The 27,375-nt window shown below is 41.6% G+C and overlaps 1 protein-coding gene across 17 annotated transcripts in view; it reads right to left on the bottom strand.

Moving 5' to 3' along the window:
- Positions 1 to 27,375, bottom strand: part of mef2d (myocyte enhancer factor 2d) — a 148,049-nt gene that overhangs the window by 84,439 nt on the left and 36,235 nt on the right. For 9 of the 17 annotated variants that reach the window (XM_079694826.1, XM_079694838.1, XM_079694840.1 and 6 more), the window contains exons 1-2: positions 20,797 to 20,999; positions 4,108 to 4,446 (exon numbers count right to left, since the gene is read on the bottom strand). In XM_079694826.1, coding sequence (XP_079550952.1) covers positions 4,108 to 4,161 — 54 coding nt within the window. In that variant the 5' untranslated portion in view covers positions 4,162 to 4,446; positions 20,797 to 20,999. Of the gene's footprint in view, positions 1 to 4,107; positions 4,447 to 20,796; positions 21,001 to 27,375 lie in introns of those variants that run through there. The other 8 variants (XM_079694839.1, XM_079694836.1, XM_079694837.1 and 5 more) reach the window with 3 other exon arrangements.

Genomic DNA, 27,375 nt, shown 5'->3' with positions numbered 1-27,375 from the left:
CTTGTAAAAAGTGGACGCTTTCTCGGTTTCTTTCCCCCCCCCCCCCCCGACCCCCCGTTTGCCACAAAGAAAAAACAAGCTGGAGGTAATTGACATTAAGAAGCCAGGTATCCAATGGCAACTGAAGAATAAGACATCCTCAGTGAGGAAAGACAGAAAGCAAAAGAGAGAGAGAGAAAGGGGGCGACTGGTGTGTGTGTGTGTGTGTGTGTGTGTGTGTGTGTGTGTGTGTGTGTGTGTGTGTGTGTGTGTGTGTGTGTGTGTGTGTGTGTGTGTGTGTGTGTGTGTGTGTGTGTGTGTGTGTGTGTGTGTGTACATGTGTATGTGAGGAAACCACCCCTGACAACCGTAACCTCCTCTCTGCCTCCAGTAGCTCAGACATTCTTTTGGGATATGTTTTGTAATTTTAAGGCATTATTGGAGAAGAACCCTGCTCTAAAACTTGGAAATTGACACTTTTCCAACTTATTGAACCTCGTTTTCTACATTATCTGACAGCGTAAAGTTCAAAATATGTTTCTTGTATTTACATCGTTACAACTCAAAGTTATTTCAGCCGTCTGTTTTCTCAAAGTTCGGGGATCTCAAACTGGTGGAAATGAAACTCCAATTCATCGTGAAAAACTGCTAAACCTGTTCCCCATAGGAATGTCAATGAATGGGAAATCTAAGGAAGAGGATTAAGCAGCTACATGAGAATTTCATTTAGATCCGACCAAAAGGGATTTTAGGTTTTTAGTTCTGAGTTTAAAATCAGAATTCAGAGGAAAAAAAATCAGAAATCTAGTTCTGACTTTAATCCAAGATCTATGTGGAGCTAATTCTGATGACTTCAAAAACTGCTTAAGCTATAATCATATGTTATTTGTGATTTTGACTTTGTTACTTTCCATCTGTGCAGTTATTGGATTCATGGTTTCTACCCCCGGCTACAAGGGTCACGGTGTCAGTGAGTAATCCTGCCTTTCTCTGCTATCTTTGATGTGACACACACCATCCACAATAATACAAACACATATCCCTCCATGCCAACATTTCCCGGTTCTTCTCCTCGTGTTTTTCTTTGTCTCCGCGAGAAATGTGGCATTTGAGATGCTGTCATGTTTCCAGCCGAGGCCCACACTCTGTTTATTTATTGGAGCTTATGGCAGCCTCTCTGAATCAACACGTAGGAGGGTGACGGCTGCATGCACTCCAAAAAAATCATCTCATTTGATTTCCCTTTCAGAAGCTGCAACTGATCATTAGCTGCAGCAAGCGTGCAGAAAAGATCTTCTTTAATCCGCCTGATACTGCGTTCCTCTGCAAACACAATGTGAAATGCAGAGGCGCGAAAAGTATTTTTTTCTCAAGTAAAAGTAGGAATACTGCAGCGTACAAAAGTGACACTCGCTGAATTCAAAATGTTCATTAAAAGTACTTAATATACAGAATGGCGTAGTTAAGAATAACATATTGTACCACTGGATTGTAATTGTTGATGGTTTTTCAGTGTGTGTGTGTGTGTGTGTGTGTGTAGGTGTTTAGGTGTGTGTAGGTGTGTGTAGGTGTGTGTAGGTGTGTGTGTAGGTGTGTGTGTGTAGGTGTGTGTGTAGGTGTGTATGTGTGTATGTGTGTATGTGTGTATGTGTGTATGTATGTGTAGGTGTGTGTGTGTGTAGGTGTGTAGGTGTGTGTGTGTGTAGGTGTGTGTGTGTGTGTGTGTGTGTGTGTGTGTGTGTGTGTGTGTGTGTGTGTGTGTGTGTGTGTGTGTGTGTGTGTGTGTGTGTGTGTGTGTGTGTGTGTGTGTGTGTGTGTGTGTGTGTGTGTGTGTGTGTGTAGGTGTGTGTGTGTGCCAGAGTCCTGATTTTCAAGACCCGCTCCCGCCCGCCACCCGCACATATTGACAATTAGTTCCGTAAACCGACCCGAACACGCATATCAGCAAACGTGCAATTATTAAAACACCCAGTTGCGTATTTGTCTCAAAAAGCGTGGGATGTTGTTTATTCTCTCCGTCTAGGATGACACCAAAAGCCTCCCAGACGTTGGATTTCTCTCTTGAGGAAGTGTTATTGAAAATGCTGTATTCTCCGCTAGAGAGCTTCACCTCAGCCATTTTGAATGTGGCGCGCTCAGCAGCAGATTGATGCGCTGCAGAGGTTATGGTTATGCACGGTCCGGCGGGGGAGAGGTCTGAGGATTTAAACATTAAACTAAATTATTATTATTTTAACATATTTATTATGCAACACCCGCGACCCGACCCGCATCATCTCTGTTTTACCCAGAAGCGAACCCACGTTTTTTTTTTTTTTTTTTTTTTTTTTTATAAATACCACCCGCGAATCATTTTTTTTGGTCGGGTACCCGATGCAGGACTCTGGAGTGTGCGTGTTAAACTGTATTTCACCTCCTTTAAATCATGAATGGAAAATAGATGGAAATATGCACGTAAAATAAGTAACACTACATTTTAAAATTCATTTAAACGTCTTGTGTTTATATAAATATTTGGATTATATTTGATCATTTTTCCCATTTTTTCGCATGCAGTTTCTAGAAGTTTGGACTAACTATGTTCTAAATGTATTATCGAGGTTTCTTTAACTTCTCCCATTAACTGTTGGGTTTCTTTGAGAGTGTTTACTTGTCCTATGTGACTCCGCTTCTTCCGCTTCTTCCTCCTCTTCCTTCTCTTCCTCCTCCTCGTCCTCCTCGTCCTTCTCGTCCTATTGTTTACCGATGAAACGCAACCCTTCATCCTGCTGCAGGAGCACTTTTCTGCTTTATTGAAATGCAACTCAGATTGATGAGGAGAAAAGTGAAGATGATTTTCCAAAAGCCCGCGGCCGGCTCTTTTTCAGCTCGACACCTTGTTCTCTCCTCGCTCTGCTTTTAAAGGAGAGCTCGTCACATCCATTACTCAATCTGCTCAATGGAGTGAAGCCCATTTACCAGTTGACTCATTTAAGACGGATCATTTACCCTTTCATCATCGCTGACAATGATGTAACCGGAGGGACTGTTTTAAGGTGGTATACATCATAACGTGTTGCTTTTTTTCTCTACTGTAGGGGATTGAAAAAGCCTCCCGATTAGAGTCATAGGAGCCTCATAAAACTCAATGCCGTTATATTGTTGAGAGAACGCCCATTAGGTTGTTCATGCTACATGGGACTTGTGAAAACAGAAAGGATCCCTGTGGGAATGTGATAAGGCTTTCTGTCAGACTAATGGAAATTAATCAAGGAGGCGTTGATATGATTATACCTGAGCAGGATGTGTGACGGGGATATTCAAATCATATAGGGAGTTCAATCCAGTTTAACATCGGATGCATTATTTTTGTAGAGGGAATTAACATCTCCCTGGTTACCACTTTAATAATACTAACATGGTTTGTTTAGCAAGACACCACTTTATGGTTTCTGAAGTAAAAAGCTAATGTTGGGCTATAAAGGAACTACAGCACGGTCACATGACTTCACGTCACCACCGCTAAGCTAAAGGTGGCTAATGTTGGGCTATAAAGGAACTACAGCACGGTCACATGACTTCAGGTCACCACCGCTAAGCTAAAGGTGGCTAATGTTGGGCGTGATGACGTTTAAGTCATTTAGACACTTGTTAGCAACCACTGTGTTTAAATTCACCAGTGGGGTATTGTTTTTTGATGGAAAACAAAAAAAGAAAAATCTCTGCAGCTTGATAGGACTGATTAAAAAAACATTGACTTCCAGATGAAACAACAGGAAGCGGTGAAATGCTGACTCATTATGGGGTTTCAGGACTCATTCCTGCACCACATTATAGCAGAAAAGCAATTTCAAGCTCCAAAAATGTCCGCCATCCTGATGAAACCTGCAGTTTTGTCTAAGACATGTGATCAAGAAAAGAAGGAAAGTATGTCTTCCTACAGTATAATATATTCATCTTTATTTTTGCTAGTAATCTCTATTTTATTTAAATGTACGGTAATCTGATAACTTATTTTTTAATGGAATTGTAATTTTATACAGTTAAAAAAATATATATTTTGACTGCATAATTTCATCACATGTAACAGTTACTCCCAAAGCCTAATTACACATCCAGATATCGCTGGGTTCCTGAACAGCCTCTCACCTGTCTGTTGCGTTCATCAGTGATCCTCTGGATCTGGATCTTTTTCCTCCCCATGGTTCTGGCAGTGTGTCGAGGTCAGAGGTCACGGGTGGCTGTCGCTGTATGTCCTTCCTCAGGTCGTCCTCTCAGTGCACGCTGGTGTTAGCAGCCCGGCAGGGAGGCTGTGACCCAGTAGATTTAGAAATAAAAAATAAAAAAACAGGGAGGAGGAGGAGAGGAAGTCGGGGTTCGGTGTGCGGCGCCTTCTTCAGATCATGTTCCTGATTCCAGAGCCAGGTCATCCACACTCAGGTTGATCTGGGATCCTCTGCCCTCCCCTTCACCTCAGCTGGGCAGATCCTGGAAAACAACACACAGGCATTCATTAGTACACAGAGAAAAGGGCGGAGTTTGCACACTGTGACCCACTTTAGCTGCTGGAATCAAGATGCAAGGCTTTTATTATCATGTGTACATTAGCTACAGTGTAAAAAAAAAACAAGATACAATTGTGCAAGTAAATGCACATAAAATAGAATAGAAATAGTGCACAAAGAGTCGATATACAAGTCATTGGAATATGACTACGGTTTGCAACGACCCCTCATACACAACGACAGAAATTCAAAGTTTTTATCATCATGTGCACGAAGCTACAGTGAGAGCTTCGCCAACAATGCAACATATATTATAAAATAAAAAAATATAAAATAAAAAGTATTGCAAAAAGTCTATAAACATGTAAATAGAATGTGATGTGTACAAGAACAGAATATCAAATAAAATTGTGTAAATGAAAGGTCACCTATGATGTCATAACGATGTTTTGGCTTGTGTAACCATTAGCCAATCAGGAACCAAGATAAACCCCCCCCCCCCCCCCCCCCCTTATCACCTGAATCTCCTCCTAGAGCACCATTGAGTTCTTTGTAACCAAATGTCTCTCAGAGGGGCGTGGGGAGGGGCTCCTTATTTTCATCTAAAGTAACAGACAGAGAATCAGCAATTTGGAAACAGGGCTGAAACAGAGGGGATTATGGGTAATGCTGCAATGATCTGTTTGGTGTTTCAGCCAATCAGAGACATTTATCTGAGACCTATAATATATTGATGAAAAACAGTATAATAGGGGACCTTTAAGACAACATTACATACGGTTTCTTGCGTTGATAAATATTTATCAACATGACAAACAGGAATTTCTGTGTTGTTGTGTGTGTGTGTGTGTGTGTGTGGGGGGGGGGGGGTCTACTAGGGGCCGTGGTGGTTATATAGTGGTGGTGAGAGTTATGGAGGGTGGGGGGTGTTTGTAGGGCTACACGCAGAGCTGGAGGCCCTCGGGGGTGGGGGCTGTGCTGTGTCAGCTTCATTAGAGGCATCAGCGCCACATCACTGATCCGCTGGTCGCCCGCGGCCCCCGGCTGCCCCGGACTGACACTACCAATGTGTTTCCCTCCCGATCGAAAGCAGAGCAGCGAGGAGACACCGTGAACGCCACATATTTAAAAAAACGCCGTCATAAAATGTGGCTCATTTATGACCAGAGATGGCAAAAGTACACAAAACCACGAGACTCAGAGACAGTTCATCCCACAGGCCATATGACTGTGTAACACCTGAACTTTTGAAACAACCTCCATAACATTCATCCGTTTGCAATTTATACATCAATATTCCAATTACTTGTATAGAGACTCTTCTTGCACTATATCTATTGTATTTTATTTGTGTTTACTTGCCCTGGACTGACACTCTGAATGTGTTTCCCCCCCGATCGAAGGCAGCGAGGAGAGACTGTGAACGGCACATATTTTCCATCATAAACGCGGCTCATTTATGACAGGAAACAGGTTTCACTCTGTGATCTGTGTCAATAAAATAACGCACATTCTCAAAATATTGAAGTGACTGTTATGTTGTATATACTGAGTGTTGTGTTTTTATTTAAGTCTCTGTCTGTACACACAAACTGGAAGATTGACATTAAAATTGACTTTGACTAAAAGCCAAGACCTTGAAGCAGAAATGTGTAGTGGCCAAACGGCAGTACTACGTGTCAGTCCGCGACTTCAATGGCCCCAAAACATTTTTTCCCCGTTGAGTCAAATGTATGTTTGAGGGTCTTGATTAGTGTTTCTCTTCAGTGATCGTGATGTTCTGGTAAATGTTTGTTTTCCTTGTGTCGTGTCTTAATATCTGTCCTTGTTTGACGTTGCAAATGGAGCTGCTGTTATTCAAGAAAAATATAATACTTGATCTGACGGTAAAGTATTATTGCATTGCATCGTATAATCTGTGACTCAGTGATCTGTGTGATAAAAATGTACACTGGGATGAACATTACTCTGCATCCATTCTAAAACACATGATCTTTATTAGGATACTCGTTAAGATACCTATTAGCAATAGCCTTAGCATGGGCTGTTATTCCTGGGCTCCTTACACACACATTCACACACTGTTGCCACAAACACAACCAATGCAAACCAACAAAACACCTGATCTTGCGTTATTAATATCAAGTAGTGAAACTAAAATTAACATCCATTCAACCATCATTAAGCCTAACATGAAATTAACGATCAAACTATTATTCAAGATTTCATAAATCACTTCTGCTTCAAATGAATAATAATTAATTATAACGTTACGCTCCTTAAATTGTATATTTATCTATCCAGCAATTATGGACATTCAATTGGAAGAACATAGGGTATTTTTAGGGTATAAAAAATGAAATTCACAGCAAAGGAAGAATTTGACTTCAACTCTCAAAAAGAACATTTTCATTATTTTTGTATTTTGATTTCCCTGACTCTCAAGTCAAGCATGTATGAGTCAGGAAGATCTCTCCGATTAAACTCGGCATTTAACAACAAGCTGATTTGGTGTCGACTGATAACATTATTATTATTGTATGTAACACGGAGAAAATACGAAGAGTGTAAAAAGCCGTGTCTAATTCAGCCGTGCATCTAACCAACCATGAAATAAAGGGTGGTCTGCGGTACTCTACAATGCATGATCAGAAACACAGGTTTGGCACTTCATACATTTGAAATGTCAAAAAGGGAAAAGTGGAGAGAGAAGTGTTTCTGCAAATTCATGCAGACTCATGAATGAATGAGGAGGCAGCAGCAGAGCAGGAATGGCAACAGAAGCGAGGACCGTTTTAGGCCCCGTTTCCTACTATTTGCGGTTCAGCTTTTAAAAATAGCGCGCTATATATATACATACAGACTGTGTGTACACACACTGCGCAGCGTGCACACGTCACATGACAGGGAGAAAATAGTGGCGGCAGTGTGCAGAGCTGAAGCCTCTGGAGACACAACACAGGCTCTCCAGCATTGTTTGCATTCCCTGTACCTGCAGAAGAAGAAGATAAACGCCCTCTACTTACATCCACTCTTCTGAAACAAAGAATGTGAAATTGTCCGTCATGAGACTGACATTCCCTTTGTGCAGCTGTGGGCGCCGCACAGCACGCTCGTTCAGAGAGGATGCAATGGGTTTGCTTTGGCGATGAGTTGCTTATGAATTATGGAAGACCGTTGAGAGCCTGGTTTCCACTTGGAAAGTCTAGCTGCAGGAACTGAATGTACAAAGCATTGGCAAACATATTTCTGATATCAGCTTCCAGCTCCTTCAGCACAATCATTTTCCAAAAAAATAAAAAATCCATGTTTGAATCCTCTGCTTCTCTTCATCTTCATGTCTTTCACTTCTGACTGGCAGAGATGTAATAACCGAGAGCAGTAAAGCGTACAGTGGATCACCTCATTAGTGTACTTTTTGAAAAGAGTAGGTGTTACCAATATGTTTTAACATTCGTTCTTGTCATTCGGCAGAGTAAAGAGGTGTTGGTAACATCACTTCCTCTCTCGCAAGCCTTCGTTATCCTCTGAAAAGCCAGAGAGGAAGTTCAAAGCAGCGCGCCGAGGGATTTGTCTTTAGGTTGTGGGCTGATCACACATGAAAAGGCGGCTTTATCTGCCCGCCGGTGGTCAAATCGCGACCTTTTACCCTTCATGCTGCGCGGGCTCGCTTCCCATGTCTGATGTCAGGCCGAATCTCTGCTCTCACACGGGAAGCAGGAGGCCTGGAGTGTGTCTCTGCCTCGCTGAGCAGCAGGGAGCGACAGGCGGGCTCTGGACAATGAAAAGATTAACGCTGATAATTAGGAATCTACAGCGGACCCGGATAAGAGCCCTGGGGAACGCCCAAAAAACGTTTTGCCGGCTTATATCACAAGGGGCCAGTGACAAGCTCCTCTTCTGCAATTTTCAGAAGAGTTGAACTCAGGGAATAAGGACATAAAAGCACATATTGGAGCAAAGAGCTTCTAAAGAATTTGTTCAGCTGCTACATTCACTACATTAGAAGAACAGATGCTGGAATATTACAGTCCTTGTGGATTAACTTCACCAACTAAATCTCAATGATGCTTCTTCCTTGGATAATACTTCCATGCAAATTGCATTGAAAAGAAAACCTTCAGCAAACTAGTCGGAGAGTAGTGTCTGTTTTGAATTGCAATTGTTTTAAGAGTTGCTCAGATATTGTGATTTGTTTTAGTACAAGAATTTCAAACCTAAGACATCTTAACGCTGCATTTTGGGGTTTTCCCCTCATGTTTTTGTGCATGTAAATGTTCTGCAAAGGCTACAAATACAGAGTTCCCAAAGAAGGGACCTTTAATTGTTATTAGTTTGTGCTGCAAAAAATATGAATCAAACGTTTTAATTAAAGATATGATAGCGTAAAACCTACAAAAACTGGGAAACAAAAGAAAGCGTCTTAACTTAGCTTAAGAATGGTATGGAAATTAAACAGATATACTACCAGTGGAGAAATGTGTCCACAAAGCTTCAGAGAAGGCATATCAGGTCATAGCCTCACACTTAGAATTTGTTTTGCATTGGATCATTATCCATGACATCTGTTGCTATAACATTTCAAAGCCTCAGTGTTTTATTCCAACGATGTGGGTGGAAAACCACGAGCAGCGAGGGCAATATTATATATTGAAATGTATTCACGAGGAGAGTCTTTGCGTGTTCTTGTTTAGAAACAGAGTTGTTGCATCTGGAAGCTTCCCAGTACAGCTACAGTCTCCTATTGTTGGAGAATAAGAAGCTTCCTTTGGGCGACGAGGGGTTAAGTGGCTTGCTAAAGGGCACGTCACGCAGATTTTCCAAGCCGAGACGAGGGGGTTTGTGAACTGGTGACCTTCCTCATGACAACCTGCCTTTGCTTTGCTGTCCTCAAGGCTAACACTGCCCCTTAATATTACTGATACATCGCCACCTATGTTTCTGCCTAAAGCTGTGTGTGTGTGTGTGTGTGTGTGTGTGTGTGTGTGTGTGTGTGTGTGTGTGTGTGTGTGTGTGTGTGTGTGTGTGTGTGTGTGTGTGTGTGTGTGTGTGTGTGTGTGTGTGTGTGTGTGTGTGTGTGTGTGTGTGTGTGTGTGTGTGTCAGAGGCTGCGGGGCTGTGACTGAGTCATGACACAGAAAACACAAATCAGACTTTGTGTTTGGGTTGGACGGCATTCTGTTGTTGGCTTTAATAAAAGGGAAATATGTGATGTAATGCGATGACGATGGTGAGGCTGTCTGTGTGAGAGCAAAATAAGGCCTGACTGACAGTATCATAACTGGGTCAGATGCAGGTGATAATTAGAGCAGAACTAAATCGGAAAGCCTGGAATGAAATACATTTACACGGTTTATTTATACATTTCTTGTTGGTGTAGAGCAGGGGTTTTACATGTTTGACACTGGGCGTCTTCTGCACACCGTATTGACACAATGTATCCCCTTAACTACCCAATCTTTAGCCCAAAAAAGAAAAATGTGCGCCATTAAATGTTTGCCAAATTAGCTATTAGCACTTCCTGTTTGCTGTATTACAACATGTATCAATGGATTGCTTTAGTGCTGAAGAATACTTAATTCTCAAGCACATCTGCAAATATGAGGAAGCCTCCTTTTTCTGTACCTTTTACATTTCTATCAGGTTTTAGGGATGTTTGGGTACAGATGTCATGACTCGAAGAAGGAGTAAAAATAACTAATTTGAAAACATTAGATTCTCAGGCAAATCTCTCAGCAGCGTCTTTTTTATATAACTTTTCTATCATTTCTATTTTTTAAGGGATATTTTGGTTCAGATTTCGATGAGTTATAACTCAAAAGAAAGACTTTGATTAACCTCTTCAAAAACCTGGCGTTCTCAGGCAGATCTGCAAATATGAAGAGTGCCTTTTTTCAAAATAGTTTTCAATATTTTCTACAAGGTTTATGGAGGTTTGGGTTCATATTTAACTAAGTTAAGACTCAAAGATGGAAATCATTCCTGGGGAGGAAAGTCTTGCAGTATCTTGTCTCGGGAACACAAATTCCCCCAAAAGTCATCATACTAAAATCTTTTTCAGTGATTTCAGAGGAGCGTTATCAGTATGCTCATCTGTTTGCAACTTACAAATTATTTATCAAAGATATCATATTCCATGTACTTGTATATAGACTCTTCTTGCACTATTTCTATTGTATTTTATTTGTATTTACTTAGATTTCCATTGACATATCTACACTGTAGCTATGTACACATGACCATTAAAGCCTTGAATCTTGAAACATAACTGAAGCATCGATATATTGGTCCGTCCTGAGTGTGTGTTATCTGTTAGTCTTCTTCTTGCATGTCCATTCTTTGCTGGCCCGGCGTGTTAAGTGGCAGCAGAGCGGCCTGCAGCAGAAAGATAACAGTCAACAGTGGTGGGGGTTCTTGTTGGGGGTGGGGGTGAAAATGGCTGCTGGCGCCAAGCCAAAGGACTGCTGAGATATGGCACCAACATCTGCCGGTAAAAACCACTGAAAACCCCCCGACTGCAACTTCCACTGTCATCCAAAGTGGGATTATTACACCCTGAACGATTTAAAGAGGCCCTAATACTATAATTACTCTGACAACAATCAACAAGTGGGACAATGTCCACATACCATTTTCCAAGTCTTTTTCAAATTGATTCCAAGAAGAATAAAGTGACTCTCAAGCGGCCGCCGCCATAAAAAGTTATGCACTCATGTTTTTCAGAGCGCTACGACTTTCTTTGCGTACATTTCTTTAAGTTAAAGGGGCCATATTATGCTTTTTGGGGTTGTCCCTTCCCTATAGTGTGTTACATAGGTATTTAGTGCATGTAAATGGTCTGCAAAGGCTACAATCACTGTGTGTCTCTCCCACACTGTTGGCTACTTTTGGGGCATTATGAGTCTTGACTGCCAATGAAATTACTAAAAGGTCTGTTTTTATTTCCCCAATCTGCTGCCAATAAAGTTCACATATTACAATTAATGTTACAAAATTCTGATCACAAGCAAACTGTAAAGCGACCACTTTGAATCTGCGTTATTGTTACTTTGAACTTGCATATTATAAACACTTATAAACAACAATTGAATAGACGTTGCCGTCACAACAGTTGATTCTAAAAATAAAACATGTTACTCTGAGGCATGCTGGGACATCAAAGTGTCCAACAGATATCAGAGGCTGTGAGTCATGAGACATTTACAAATCATGTTGACTGTTGATGAAACGTATGAAGAAGAATGTTCATATGAGTTAGCAGGAGATCTGCGGAGGGCGTCAGGTTTCCGGAGGAGGGCGACCGGCCTCTGAAGAATCACCAACATCAAAATGACTGATCCGTCCCTCAGTTTGAAGCTGAGGACGATCAATATTTCACCAATAATCATTTATCACTCAGTGTTCACTCAGTCCGACCCTCACAGGACGGGGGAACATGAGATGACAAATGATGCCGTCAGAGGATTAATGCAACTGTGGATCACATGAAGTGAAACCAGCAGGTGTTTGAGGTTGTTGGGCGAGTATAGTGTTCGGAAAATCTGACACCTTCGAGCATAAAAGTCCGATCTGGGGCAGAAGACCAAGATCAACGCTTCTGAGACGTTGAAAAGTATAATCTTTGAATTTAAATATGCCATGTAGACATAGAAACAGTAGTTTCTTTATTCATTATTTGGTTTAAAGGACTACTTGTTAGTAATTCATATGGTATACAGTTTTGAATTTTTCCAGTTGACCAATCACAACAGAGCCGGCCAGCTAACCAATCAGAACAGACTGGGCTCTGGTTTCAGACAGAGGGTGAAAAGAGGTGCTGCAGCACAGACAGTATGAGAACAATAAAGAGCTTTTTGAACATTAAAGCATGGAGACATGTCCCAGTAGAGACACTACATACTGATATACAACTGAACATCAGCAGGAGAGGACTCTTTAAAGTAGAGACACTACATACTGATATACACCTGAACATCAGCAGCAGAGGACTCTTTAAAGTAGAGACACTACATACTGATATACACCTGAACATCAGCAGGAGAGGACTCTTTAAAGTAGAGACACTACATACTGATATACACCTGAACATCAGCAGCAGAGGACTCTTTAAAGTAGAGACACTACATACTGATATACACCTGAACATCAGCAGGAGAGGACTCTTTAAAGTAGAGACACTACATACTGATATACACCTGAACATCAGCAGGAGAGGACTCTTTAAAGTAGAGACACTACATACTGATATACACCTGAACATCAGCAGGAGAGGACTATTTAAAGTAGAGACACTACATACTGATATACACCTGAACATCAGGAGGAAAGGACTCTTTAAAGTAGAGACACTACATACTGATATACACCTGAACATCAGCAGGAGAGGACTCTGTAAAGTAGAGACACTACATACTGATATACACCTGAACATCAGCAGGAGAGGACTCTTTAAAGTGGAGACACTACATACTGATATACACCTGAACATCATAAGGAGAGGACTATTTAAAGTAGAGACACTACATACTGATATACACCTGAACATCAGCAGGAGAGGACTCTTTAAAGTGGAGACACTACATACTGATATACACCTGAACATCAGCAGGAGAGGACTATTTAAAGTAGAGACACTACATACTGATATACACCTGAACATCAGCAGGAGAGGACTCTGTAAAGTAGAGACACTACATACTGATATACACCTGAACATCAGCCGGAGAGGACTCTTTAAAGTGGAGACACTACATACTGATATACACCTGAACATCATAAGGAGAGGACTCTTTAAAGTAGAGACACTACATACTGAGATACACCTGAACATCAGCAGGAGAGGACTCTTTAAAGTAGAGTCACTACATACTGATATACACCTGAACATCAGCAGGAGAGGACTCTTTAAAGTAGAGACACTACATACTGATATACACCTGAACATCAGCAGGAGAGGACTCTTTAAAGTAGAGACACTACATACTGATATACACCTGAACATCAGCAGGAGAGAACTCTTTAAAGTAGAGACACTACATACTGATATACACCTGAACATCAGCAGGAGAGGACTCTTTAAAGTAGAGACACTACATACTGATATACACCTGAACATCAGCAGGAGAGGACTCTTTAAAGTAGAGACAGTACATACTGATATACACCTGAACATCAGCAGGAGAGGACTCTTTAAAGCAGAGACACTACATACTGATAATACACCTGAACATCAGCAGGAGAGGACTCTTTAAAGTAGAGACACTACATGCTGATATACACCTGAACATCAGCAGGAGAGGACTCTTTAAAGTAGAGACACTACATACTGATATACAACTGAACATCAGCAGGAGAGGACTCTTTAAAGTAGAGACACTACATACTGATATACACCTGAACATCAGCAGGAGAGGACTCTTTAAAGTAGAGACAATACATACTGATATACACCTGAACATCAGCAGGAGAGGACTCTTTAAAGTAGAGACACTACATACTGATATACACCTGAACATCAGCAGGAGAGGACTCTTTAAAGTAGAGACACTACATACTGAGATACACCTGAACATCAGCAGGAGAGGACTCTTTAAAGTAGAGTCACTACATACTGATATACACCTGAACATCAGCAGGAGAGGACTCTTTAAAGTAGAGACACTACATACTGATATACACCTGAACATCAGCAGGAGAGGACTCTTTAAAGTAGAGACACTACATACTGATATACACCTGAACATCAGCAGGAGAGAACTCTTTAAAGTAGAGACACTACATACTGATATACACCTGAACATCAGCAGGAGAGGACTCTTTAAAGTAGAGACACTACATACTGATATACACCTGAACATCAGCAGGAGAGGACTCTTTAAAGTAGAGACAGTACATACTGATATACACCTGAACATCAGCAGGAGAGGACTCTTTAAAGCAGAGACACTACATACTGATAATACACCTGAACATCAGCAGGAGAGGACTCTTTAAAGTAGAGACACTACATGCTGATATACACCTGAACATCAGCAGGAGAGGACTCTTTAAAGTAGAGACACTACATACTGATATACAACTGAACATCAGCAGGAGAGGACTCTTTAAAGTAGAGACACTACATACTGATATACACCTGAACATCAGCAGGAGAGGACTCTTTAAAGTAGAGACAATACATACTGATATACACCTGAACATCAGCAGGAGAGGACTCTTTAAAGTAGAGACACTACATACTGATATACACCTGAACATCAGCAGGAGAGGACTCTTTAAAGTAGAGACACTACATACTGACATACACCTGAACATATCGTATATCTTCATTGCTTCAGTATCACTTCAAGCTGTCTATAGGTTCATAGTGAAGGCATTAATGCCAAAGTTCATGGGTAGTTCAGCCGCATCAAAGGGCAGTGTAAGTATGAATTAGCTTTTAAGGTGGAGACGAGAGGGGGTTTCGTTCCTCATATGGGGCAAACCACCAATGGGGGGGGGGAGTTGGTGGGGGGGTCATTGGCGTCTTACCAGGCCTCTGAATTCCCTCATTGGTCTCAGCGAGGCTCGGTTTGCAGCCCAACCTTGAGGATGTTCTGCCAGCAGCTGCCTGATATTTACAGCCTGTTGCTGCATGTTCCAGGGCAACCATTTGAAACGCAAGCACACTACACGCTACACTTCAGTTACCCAGCATGCATCTCGACTATATCAACAAAACCCTATGGCTGATATTGTGGCAGAATCATCCGCAGTTTCATTCCACAGGCCATAAGTACGTTTTTGTGTTTCTCTTATTTTCCTACGATACTGTTATGATTGGCAGTGAATAAGAACATAGGACTATTTCTATGTATTTATTTATTTTGAGAAAGGGGCGGGTAATATAAGATTATTTTTTTGTCCGCTGCTCCTTTTCGGGTACGGTGTGTTTATCGAGACATGTTTTGTAAATAATTGTTATACGTTAAGTTGTGCATACCATGAACGGAATAAATATGAAATGAAATGACACGGTTTAACACCTGAACTTTTGAAAGAACATCCATAACATTCATCTGTCTGCAACTCACACATTATGTATCCAATATATCAGATTCCATCTACTTGTATATAGACTCTCCGATTGTATCTGTGTTATTGTGTTGCTCTGTTGGATGAGTCTGTGACCTAAGATAAGTTAATTGTCATATCTAAACTGTAGCTATGAACACATGACAATAAAAGTCTTGAATCTTGAATCATCAGCAGGTGGAGTGAAAGGGGGGGATGAGACAAACAGTGGAGGAGGGGAAGGAGCTGCTGGCTGTACATCTGAAGCTTGTGGCTGTGCGATGCCAACCCTGGCAGTGGAACATGATCTCTCCCCTCCTCCCTTTTTCCACCTCCTCTTAACCAATCATGGGTGAGTCTTTGGAGAGGTGGGGGGCTGATGCAGTGCAAGGACAGCACTTCTGAAGTGGTGGTGGTTTTTAAGGGGGGGAGGGGAGGAGATAAACGCTCGTGAATCACACCCACGCTGCCGGGCCGCTGTCAATACTGCAGTCTACAGGAGCACGTACACACACACGTACACACACCTACACAACAACAAACAACACACACCCACTGGTTTAACACGGGAAGCCCTTACTGTACTTGCACACTAGTCTTGCACTCTATTGGTTTTCTTTCTTATATATTGCTGTTGAATTGTTGGAGGAGGCTGTGTATAAGATGTAAACTACACTGTAGCTTCACTTCCTTTAGTATTTTGGACCCTGTTGTATGTTTGAATTTTTATTTTGTGTTATCCAGAATATTTTATGTTGTTTTGTTTATATTTGATATAATATTTTGAATTTTATAATTTTATTTGTAATTGTTCATTCTCTTTTCCACTTTTTAAAGTATTTCAAGTATTGTATTATAAAGTCTGAACACACTTCTGCTTCTGTGACGAAAGTATTTCCCAAATTGGGATCAATAAAGTATCTATCCATCCATCCATCCATCCATCCATCCATCCATCTCTCTCTCTCTCTCTCTCACATATAACATTGAAGCGCTTAAACTTTGAATAGTTAAACATTTATAATAAACATGTGCATGTGAGCGTCCACACAGAGGCCTTTTGTCCAGCGGCTCAGGAAGCATGTGGAGCATAACGGACGTGTTGGCAGTCACACAAAGCTGCGAGTTTGACGTGTTGTTGACTCGGAGACTTGTTCCCGTCAGGATGCGGTTTGACCTGTCAGGTTACATCACTAACACACAGTTCAGAGCACTAAGGGTTACACCCATGCCTGAGAGGTGGAGGTGAGCGGAGGTGAGCGGAGGCTACGGTGCAACAATGAGGGAGACACGTCTGTTATTGTTGGCAGTTCACCTGGCAGAGATTCAGGAACTGATTCAACCCTCAGGCTAGTGTGCAAAATGTATCCAAGATGTTTTGTCTCTTCCAAAACAGCAATAGGTTTCCATTCCTGTCAGTAGAGCTTACAGAAAGCAAGGCTTCACTTGCACAAGCCACCAGAGAAAGGAGAGCTAATGATTATTAATATGAAATGTAAACTGATATAAAAGGAGAGAAGCAGCAATTCCTCATCAGAACCAGAATACGTTTATTCGTCCCACAGAGGGGACGAGGGGACATTTGCATATCTAAGAAGCTGAACTGGTAAATGTCACCGTCTGTTTGACACCTGAGCCCAGTCTGCTCTGATTGATGACCATGTATGTGCAGAAACCCCACAAAGCAAAGTAGGGCGCCTAATTAAACAATCATCAAGATTGTAAAATGATTAATCTTCCGATGATATGCTAACCTTTTCGCAGCAGAGTGAAATATAAAGCAGAAAGGACCCGAGGTTAGAAGAAAAACAGTCAAAATGCTCCTGAAAACTGAGTATTTTCGTTGGATTGCAGCTTATTTCTATTCCATTAAACCCAAGCACTCAATCCAGGAAGCCAGCGGGGGTAGATCAGGTAGACTTTCAGCTGTCGGGCCTGTGGGTGGCCGTGTGTTTGACAGACTGTAAAAGTCCACAGGTTCAATCCCAGCAACAGCTGCTTGTCTGCTTAGTAAGAGTGACGTTTCTCAATGTCTCAATACACACGTTCTCTGATTAATGCAATGAAACGTTGTCTAATGAGTGTTGTTCCTAAGTTCCCGCACTCAAAAGGACGTCTTTGAATTACTTGTGTGACTAAAAACGGAGAAAAACTGCCATTAAATCAAATAATTGAGAGGAAAGCTCTGTGCAACTATTTGGTAAACATTCAGAATGTTTAAAGCCACTTAAAAAGCAAGAATACCAATTAGTCTTCGGATGCACATTTTGAAATATGAGGATTTTCTGCTATCTTTTAAGTTGTTGGTCAAAACCTTACATGTAAATATGCTTCCTTCGGCTCTTGGAACATTTTGAACCAAATAAATAAACTACCATTTATTTAAAATAGGAAATAACCCCAAACTGCTGACCTAAGCAGAATCAGAATCAGAATGGACGTATGTGTTTTAATGAATCTAAAGATACACAGTTTGTAAAAGAGTTACCATATTTGCAGGAGTCATTGTCCATGAAGAAGTCCTGCTTGCTTATAGGTCCTTCATCTATAACCCTAACCCTAACCCTAACCGTACCATTGCAGCACTTGCATTGCAGTGTTTTAGGAATGTGAGCTTTCTAACACGGTCTACAGGTTTCCTCGCTCACATTTTTTTCCCATCGCCTTAAATATTCTTTGACAACAAAAGGTCTGTGACAGGAAATAAAAAAGCCCTCTAGACAAAACACTGATGACATCAATGTGACACTGGAGGACAGAGGCATGTGTAGGAAAGTTTCCCGTCACCAGTCGAACACGTTCTCATCAACGAAGCCTCGAAGGAGAGTCGGTCGAGATCAAGGGCGCCGACAGACGCTCAGATATAGCCGTTTATCTCCAGCACTATCGGGGTTATTCTGATGCATGCAGGTGAGGAGGAATGTTGTGGTTTCATACCTTTTTTAAATAGTTCCCCCATCAATAACGAAGACATGTGGCCAGGCAACGCCGCAACCCAATAAACTTGCAGGAACAGGCGCGTGTAACGTTATTATAAAACGCGCCGAGAGATTGACTCGCCTCAAGAAAACTCATTTTCTGTCACAATTAAACGCCGGCGTCTGGAGAACGGCGAAGAGCATTGAGAGGCTCTATAACTCACATGCTGGATGTGTAGCTTGTGAGAGTAATCCCATACACTTTGGAGATTTGTTATAGTGGGTATAGAGGCAGACAGACCATTTCTTATGAAAGAAAATGAAGATAAGGCTTCTATCTCCTGAGCTGTGAAAGAGTACCTCGAGGCTGCTGAACAGGGGTAAACAACTTCCTGCTGTTTACCTTTGAAAATATATAGCAAACAACAAGGTAAAGGAAAACCATAAGCTTTAACGCTTTTATATTTGCACCAAGGGAGGCGTGTGGTGCAGTGGGTTGGTGTTGGGATCAGGGGGTCACAGGTTCAAACCCCTCTGCAGTCAGCATGTCGCTGTGTCCCTGAGACACTTCACCCCAAACTGCTCCTGTAGGGATTGCCCACAGTGTTGAGTATGGAAGTTGCTTTGGATAAAAACAAGTGACATGTAATGTAATTTGACAAAAATCCATAAATAGTTATTTCTCATACACGAATGGCAGTGAATGATATATTCAGCCTTTCATATGTTATGTTCTTTCTCAGTTGTTTAAGTCAATATAAATGGGTTTTGGACTGGAACACAAGGATTACAAAAACATCACATGAGAGAAACTTGCTTAGAAATGTCATAAACCAAACTATTGTTCAAGCAAGTCATCTTCATAATATAACATATATAGAATAATCATTAGTTGATGTCCTTTTTAATTCATGTGAATACCTTTGTTTTTTGACTGAATAAAACAAGATTTAAAACACGTTGGACTTTTAGAAACTCGTGTAGACAGAACGATTAAATGAGAAAAATAATCAGAAGATGTATTGAGTGTTAAAAAGTGTCAGTTGATTTCCTTTTTTAACGTAATTCATGTGAATATCTTTGGTTCTGTTTAAAAACACGTTGGCCTTTTAGAAAAATAAGATTCCAGTGAATATCTTTGTGTTTTGGACGTAGAAAAACATCACCTTGGACTTAAAGAAACTCAGATGTACATTTTAAAGACCATAAAATAAATCGACTAGAAGATAATCCCTGGTCTCAGTCCTATAAAGCACACAACATGGTGTAAGCAGGTGTCAAGGGCGCTCACTCGACACAGCAATGGCCGCGTAAGCCTTCAATTCCAGAAAGAAAGAGAACAGGTGTGATGTTAGGAGCTGCACCACAACACAAGCCATGCACCATAAATCTCCCCCGACGGACCCCCCTCCAATCTAGACCATTTCTCTCAGCAGATTTTCTGGGGCTTGGGAAGGTGTCAGCTCGGCGGCTGATGATGGAAGACAGTCCACAAAACAAGTCACCTCGCACCCCCCCCCCCCCCCCATATCTCCCTCGAAAAAGTCCTGAGAGGCGCCAGCAGAGAAGCCCATGCCTCCCCCGGCTGATTAGAGATCAGAAACAGAACATTTCGGAGACACTGTCTTTCCTTTCACTTCGGCTTGAATGTAGGCCTTTGGATAAAGCCACTAAGAAACAAGAGGCATATTTTTAGAATAGCCGGCGTAAACGTCACTGCTTTTATTTTTTTGTTTTTGTTGTTTTGTTTCAACCATTTTACTCTGTAGCACTTTGAGTTTTGTTTACTAATGAAAAGTGTACTTATAAATAAAATTGATTATTACACTTCGATACCTACGATTAGCAATTTGGGGTTGAGTATCTTCCCTAAGAACACTTTTAAGAGTTATTCAAGTCAACATTGTTTTGGTTCTGGACTGAAAAAACAAGATATAAAAAGATTTAAATCACGCTGGACTTTTAGAAGCTCGGATAGATCTAGACTAAATCTAGGCGTGGAAAAAAGCCACTAAGAAACTAACATACACGTCAATACCTACTTGAGTCATTTGTGGTTAAGTATCTCGCCCAAGGACACTCGGACATGTTGACTAAAGGAGCTGGGAGGATCAAACCGTGCCCCTCTGATTGGTAGATTTCCACCCTAAGCCATAGCCGTCCCAAAATGTTAGTTTTAGCCAAAGGAGAAGTTATTAAACACTTAAAAAACTCCGTCAACGATGACATTTCCTCTCGAAAGTAATCATGGTTTCAAGCGAAGTGGCCAAAGCAATTACATTAGAGGAAACACACACACACACACTCACACACACACTCACTCACACACATAAACATTCTTAAGAGTTGCAATGTCACTCTTACCGTCAAAGCTTAGAGATGCCAAAAGGCGGTATGGAAGCTCGGACACACGCACAGACGAGAAAGGCTTGATTGAGGCGAGTTAATTTTAAAAAAGCGTTGGGATATTCCAGTGAAGGATCTCAGAGTTACAGTCCTGACGAGAGCGAGGGTCAGACAGCACATGTGCCACCGCCTGCTGCAAAAGTGACAACTGCTGGAGGAACGCCTCGCTCTGGACGCCCCAAATTACCCTTCTCAATTCCCCCCCCCCTCCCCCCCGAAAAAACCCTACCCCCTCAAATCCCTCCCAGGTCACCCTTTGCCCAAATATGCCTTCAGCAACTGCCACCAATTCATCAGTGTCTGCGATTGATGTGCTTGTTGTTCGGCTCTTTAAAAAAGGAGCCCATGAGGTACACTTCAAAGCTGCAGCTAACACTCATCATCGACTGATCCGTCAATACTCTTCCCGATCAATTGGTTCGTCATGTAATCTACTAAATGTGAACATGTTCAAACACGGCTGTTAAAAAGTCCCCCGAGGTGACTCCGTTAAATTGCTACTCGGCTTTCAATCACAGCCAGTTGTCTTTGGTTTCTTTCAAATTCCTTGCGGTTCAAATAATGATTTATCAGCCTCTTGAGACCCTTGACTTTTGTTCAATGGATCACAGTAAAATCGTATAACATCTCAAAATGTTAATAGAAATGGAGGTTCACCTTATTGTGGGGCTTAAACGATTATTATTCCAAAATTAAAATGAATTATTATTGATTGACAATTAATCATTTATCAAGCAACAACAGCTTCTGAAACGTGAGGATTTGCTGCTTTTATTTAGTTTAAATCTTTGTAAATTGAATTTGTTTTGACTTCGAACGAGACATTTAGAAGATGTTTCATTATCTTGACCAATTGTACAAAACAAAACAACACCATTTATATTGATAATAATCATCAGATTGGATTACAAAACCTAAACACATGTACCTGTGAGTGTGTGTGTGTGTGTGTGTGTGTGTGTGTGTGTGTGTGTGTGTGTGTGTGTGTGTGTGTGTGTGGCAACAGAGTGATGGAGTCACTAGGTTCCTAGCTAAGTGTGTCAGATCCTCGTCGCAAACCAATCTGTCTCTCGTGCACATTTGTGTGTGTGTGTGTGTGTGTGTGTGTGTGTGTGTGTGTGTGTGTGTGTGTGTGTGTGTGTGTGTGTGTGTGTGTGTGTGTGTGTGTGTGTGTGTGTGTGTGTGTGTGTATGTGTGTGTGTGTGTGTGTGTGTGTGTGTGTGTGTGTGTGTGTGTGTGTGTGTGTACATCCTCCATTTGGATCATGAGCTGCTGGCAGTGGGATGGCAGCTGCCAACATACCTTTTGTTCCACTGGACCCTTCAAGGCCCTCCACCCCCTCCCCCGAAATCTCCACACACACACACACACATACACCACACACACACAACACACACACTCACACACCACACACACACACATACTCAGCTGTCGGAGAGTTCGACAAACCGGTAATGTCTCGTGCCCCTCAGACCAAACTCTCTACACTGGATTTTAACACGACTCTCCGCTGACGACTGATCTGACTCTCAGTCTGTGGAGATCAGATCTAGAGGAAAAAGTAAAGTACTCAGATCTTGTACTTGAGTAAAAGTAGAAGTACCAGAGTGTAGGAATACTCTGTTACAGTAAAAGTAGTCATTGTGCAGATTGGTCCATTTCAGAATAATATGATATGTTTTATCTGAACTGTAGTAAAGTAGAAGTACAAAGTAGCAAAGGTCAAAGCTAAAAGTACCTCAAAATTACCACCTCAGCATGTAATCTGTTACTCCCCGAGCCTGGATGTGTGCAGAGAGGACTGTTATTAAAAGGTCGCCTATCATGCAAAATCCACTTCTTCATGTCTCTTCTACATCAACATGTGTCCCCTCTTCTTCATGTCTCTTCTACATCAACATGTGTCCCCTCTTCTCCATGTCTCTTCTACATCAACATGTGTCCCCTCTTCTTCATGTCTCTTCTACATCAACATGTGTCCCCTCTTCTTCATGTCTCTTCTACATCAACATGTGTCCCCTCTTCTTCATGTTTCTTCTACATCAACATGTGTCCCCTCTTCTTCATGTCTCTTCTACATCAACATGTGTCCCCTCTTCTTCATGTCTCTTCTACATCAACATGTGTCCCCTCTTCTTCATGTCTCTTCTACATCAACATGTGTCCCCTCTTCTTCATGTCTCTTCTACATCAACATGTGTCCCCTCTTCTCCATGTCTCTTCTACATCAACATGTGTCCCCTCTTCTTCATGTCTCTTCTACATCAACATGTGTCCCCTCTTCTTCATGTCTCTTCTACATCAACATGTGTCCCCTCTTCTTCATGTTTCTTCTACATCAACATGTGTCCCCTCTTCTTCATGTCTCTTCTACATCAACATGTGTCCCCTCTTCTTCATGTCTCTTCTACATCAACATGTGTCCCCTCTTCTTCATGTCTCTTCTACATCAACATGTGTCCCCTCTTCTTCATGTCTCTTCTACATCAACATGTGTCCCCTCTTCTTCATGTCTCTTCTACATCAACATGTGTCCCCTCTGTGGAAAGAGACTCTGAAAGTTTCAGGAACAAAGATTCTCTCTCTTTTTGATCCATTTCTATAAAAACCTGTCTGAAAATTAGCTGATCCGAATTTGGCCACTTGATGATGTCATAACGATGTTTTGTCTTGAGTAACCATTAGCCAATCAGCAACCAAGGTAACCCCCCCCCCCCCCCCCCCCCTTATCACCTGAATCTCCTCCTAGAGCTCCATTGAGTTCTTTTTAACCAAATCTCTCTCAGAGGGGCGTGGGGAGGGGCTCCTTATTTTCATCTAAAGTAACAGACAGAGAATCAGCACTTTGGAAACAGGGCTGAAACAGAGGGGATTATGGGTAATGCTGCAATGATCTGTTTGGTGTTTAGGCCAATCAGAGACAGGCTCTGGATATATCTGAGACCTGTGATATATTGATGAAAAACAGTATAATAGGGGACCTCTAAAGGACAGATTCTCCGTTAGCGACCGTTAGCGGCCGTTAGCGACACTTTGTTTCACTTCCCAAGGAATGAGTCTCAGCTCTTTCCTGACCTTGAAATCTCCGAGGGGCCCGGGGAGGAGGGGTGTGGGAAACGAGAGGCCAGGAGTCTGCTAAACAGTTGTGTCATTAAGTTTCCACACAACACAACGCATATCTGTGCCCGGAGAGCAGCGGGTTAAACATGGGGCAGAAATTCCTGGAGCCCATTTGGTCTTGAGGCAGTTGCTTATATGGATACATGAGGGAGGGGAGGGCAGAACAAATATGAACTCCCCTTCGCTGATCAGGGATCCCTATGGGAAAAATAAACAGAACCACTAAACACGACAATCCTGATGTCAGGGCGCTGAGCACACAATTACTCTGACAACAAACACAAGAGGGATGGCAGGAAAGAGACCATGACCACGCTTTTTTGCGGGGGTTTTTTAAGTTAAAGAGGCCTCATTGTGATTTGTGTGGTGTTCTCTTTCCTGTAGTGGGTTATAATGGTTCTAGTGCATGCTGAAACGCCTCCATTGGACTCCTTTACTTACTTCCGGAGTATAGTGACATCACTAAGTAACACTCGCGCTCCTATTGGCTAGCGCTCCAACACATTGTACGTGATAGAGATGTCCCGCCCCTTAGCCTAAGCGATTGATCAATCACAACAAAGCCGGCCAGCTAACCAATCAGAGCAGACTGGGCAGAGCTTTTTGAACATTAAAGCATGGAGACATGTCCCAGTAGAGACACTACATACTGATATACACCTGAACATCAGCAGGAGAGGACTCTTTAAAGTAGAGACACTACATACTGATTTGCACCCAAACATCAGCAAGAGAGGACTCTTTAAAGTAGAGACATTACATACTGATATACACCTGAACATCAGCAGGAGAGGACTCTTTAAAGTAGAGACACTACATACTGATATACACCTGAACATCAGCAGGAGAGGACTCTTTAAAGTAGAGACACTACATACTGATATACACCTGAACATCAGCAGGAGAGGACTCTTTTAAGTAGAGACACTACATACTGATATACACCTGAACATCAGCAGGAGAGGACTCTTTAAAGTAGAGACACTACATACTGATATACACCTGAACATCAGCAGGAGAGAACTCTTTAAAGTAGAGACACTACATACTGATATACACCTGAACATCAGCAAGAGAGGACTCTTTAAAGTAGAGACACTACATACTGATATACACCTGAACATCAGCAGGAGAGGACTCTTTTAAGTAGAGACACTACATACTGATATACACCTGAACATCAGCAGGAGAGAACTCTTTAAAGTAGAGACACTACATACTGATATACACCTGAACATCAGCAGGAGAGGACTCTTTAAAGTAGAGACACTACATACTGATATATACCTGAACATCAGCAGGAGAGGACTCTTTAAAGTAGAGACACTACATATTGATATACACCTGAACATCAGCAGGAGAGGACTCTTTAAAGTAGAGACACTACATACTGATATACACCTGAACATCAGCAGGAGAGAACTCTTTAAAGTAGAGACACTACATACTGATATACACCTGAACATCAGCAGGAGAGAACTCTTTAAAGTAGAGACACTACATACTGATATACACCTGAACATCAGCAAGAGAGGACTCTTTAAAGTAGAGACACTACATACTGATATACACCTGAACATCAGCAGGAGAGGACTCTTTTAAGTAGAGACACTACATACTGATATACACCTGAACATCAGCAGGAGAGAACTCTTTAAAGTAGAGACACTACATACTGATATACACCTGAACATCAGCAGGAGAGGACTCTTTAAAGTAGAGACACTACATACTGATATATACCTGAACATCAGCAGGAGAGGACTCTTTAAAGTAGAGACACTACATACTGATATACACCTGAACATCAGCAAGAGAGGACTCTTTAAAGTAGAGACACTACATACTGATATACACCTGAACATCATCAGGAGAGGACTCTTTAAAGTAGAGACATTACATACTGATATACACCTGAACATCAGCAAGAGAGGACTCTTTAAAGTAGAGACACTACATACTGATATACACCTGAACATCAGCAGGAGAGGACTCTTTTAAGTAGAGACACTACATACTGATATAAACCTGAACATCAGCAGGAGAGGACTCTTTAAAGTAAAGACACTACATACTGATATACACCTGAACATCAGCAGGAGAGGACTCTTTAAAGTAGAGACACTACATACTGATATACACCTGAACATCAGCAGGAGAGGACTCTTTAAAGTAGAGACACTACATACTGATATACACCTGAACATCAGCAGGAGAGGACTCTTTAAAGTAGAGACACTACATACTGATATACACCTGAACATCAGCGGGAGAGGACTCTTTAAAGTAGAGATACTACATACTGATATACACCTGAACATCAGCAGGAGAGGACTCTTTAAAGTAGAGACACTACATACTGATATACACCTGAACATCAGCAGGAGAGGACTCTTTAAAGTAGAGACACTACATACTGATATACACCTGAACATCAGCAGGAGAGGACTCTTTAAAGTAGAGACACTACATACTGATATACACCTGAACATCAGCAGGAGAGGACTCTTTAAAGTAGAGACACTACATACTGATATACACCTGAACATCAGCAGGAGAGGACTCTTTAAAGTAAATACACTACATACTGATATACACCTGAACATCAGCAGGAGAGGACTCTTTAAAGTAAAGACACTACATACTGATATACACCTGAACATCAGCAGGAGAGGACTCTTTAAAGTAGAGACACTACATACTGATATACACCTGAACATCAGCAGGAGAGGACTCTTTAAAGTAAAGACACTACATACTGATATACACCTGAACATCAGCAGGAGAGGACTCTTTAAAGTAGAGACACTACATACTGATATACACCTGAACATCAGCAGGAGAGGACTCTTTAAAGTAGAGACACTACATACTGATATACACCTGAACATCAGCAGGAGAGAACTCTTTAAAGTAGAGACACTACATCCTGATATACACCTGAACATCAGCAGGAGAGGACTCTTTAAAGTAGAGACACTACATACTGATATACACCTGAACATCAGCAGGAGAGAACTCTTTAAAGTAGAGACACTACATCCTGATATACACCTGAACATCAGCAGGAGAGGACTCTTTAAAGTAGAGACACTACATACTGATACACACCTGAACATCAGCAGGAGAGGACTCTTTAAAGTAGAGACACTACATACTGATATACACCTGAACATCAGCAGGAGAGGACTCTTTAAAGTAGAGACACTACATACTGATATACACCTGAACATCAGCAGGAGAGGACTCTTTAAAGTAGAGACACTACATACTGATATACACCTGAACATCAGAGGAGAGGACTCTTTAAAGCAGAGACACTACATACTGATATAAAATATTTAAGCTTTTCAGAAACCACCAGTGTTGTCACGGTAAAAATTGGAAGAAAAGCTTGCGTTGTTTTTGGCCACATTT

Source organism: Notothenia rossii (assembly GCF_949606895.1).
Source record: "Notothenia rossii genome assembly, chromosome: 7".
NCBI lineage: Eukaryota > Metazoa > Chordata > Actinopteri > Perciformes > Nototheniidae > Notothenia > Notothenia rossii.
The sequence above is the reverse complement of the archived record's forward strand: the minus strand, read 5'-3'. Positions and strand labels throughout refer to the sequence as shown.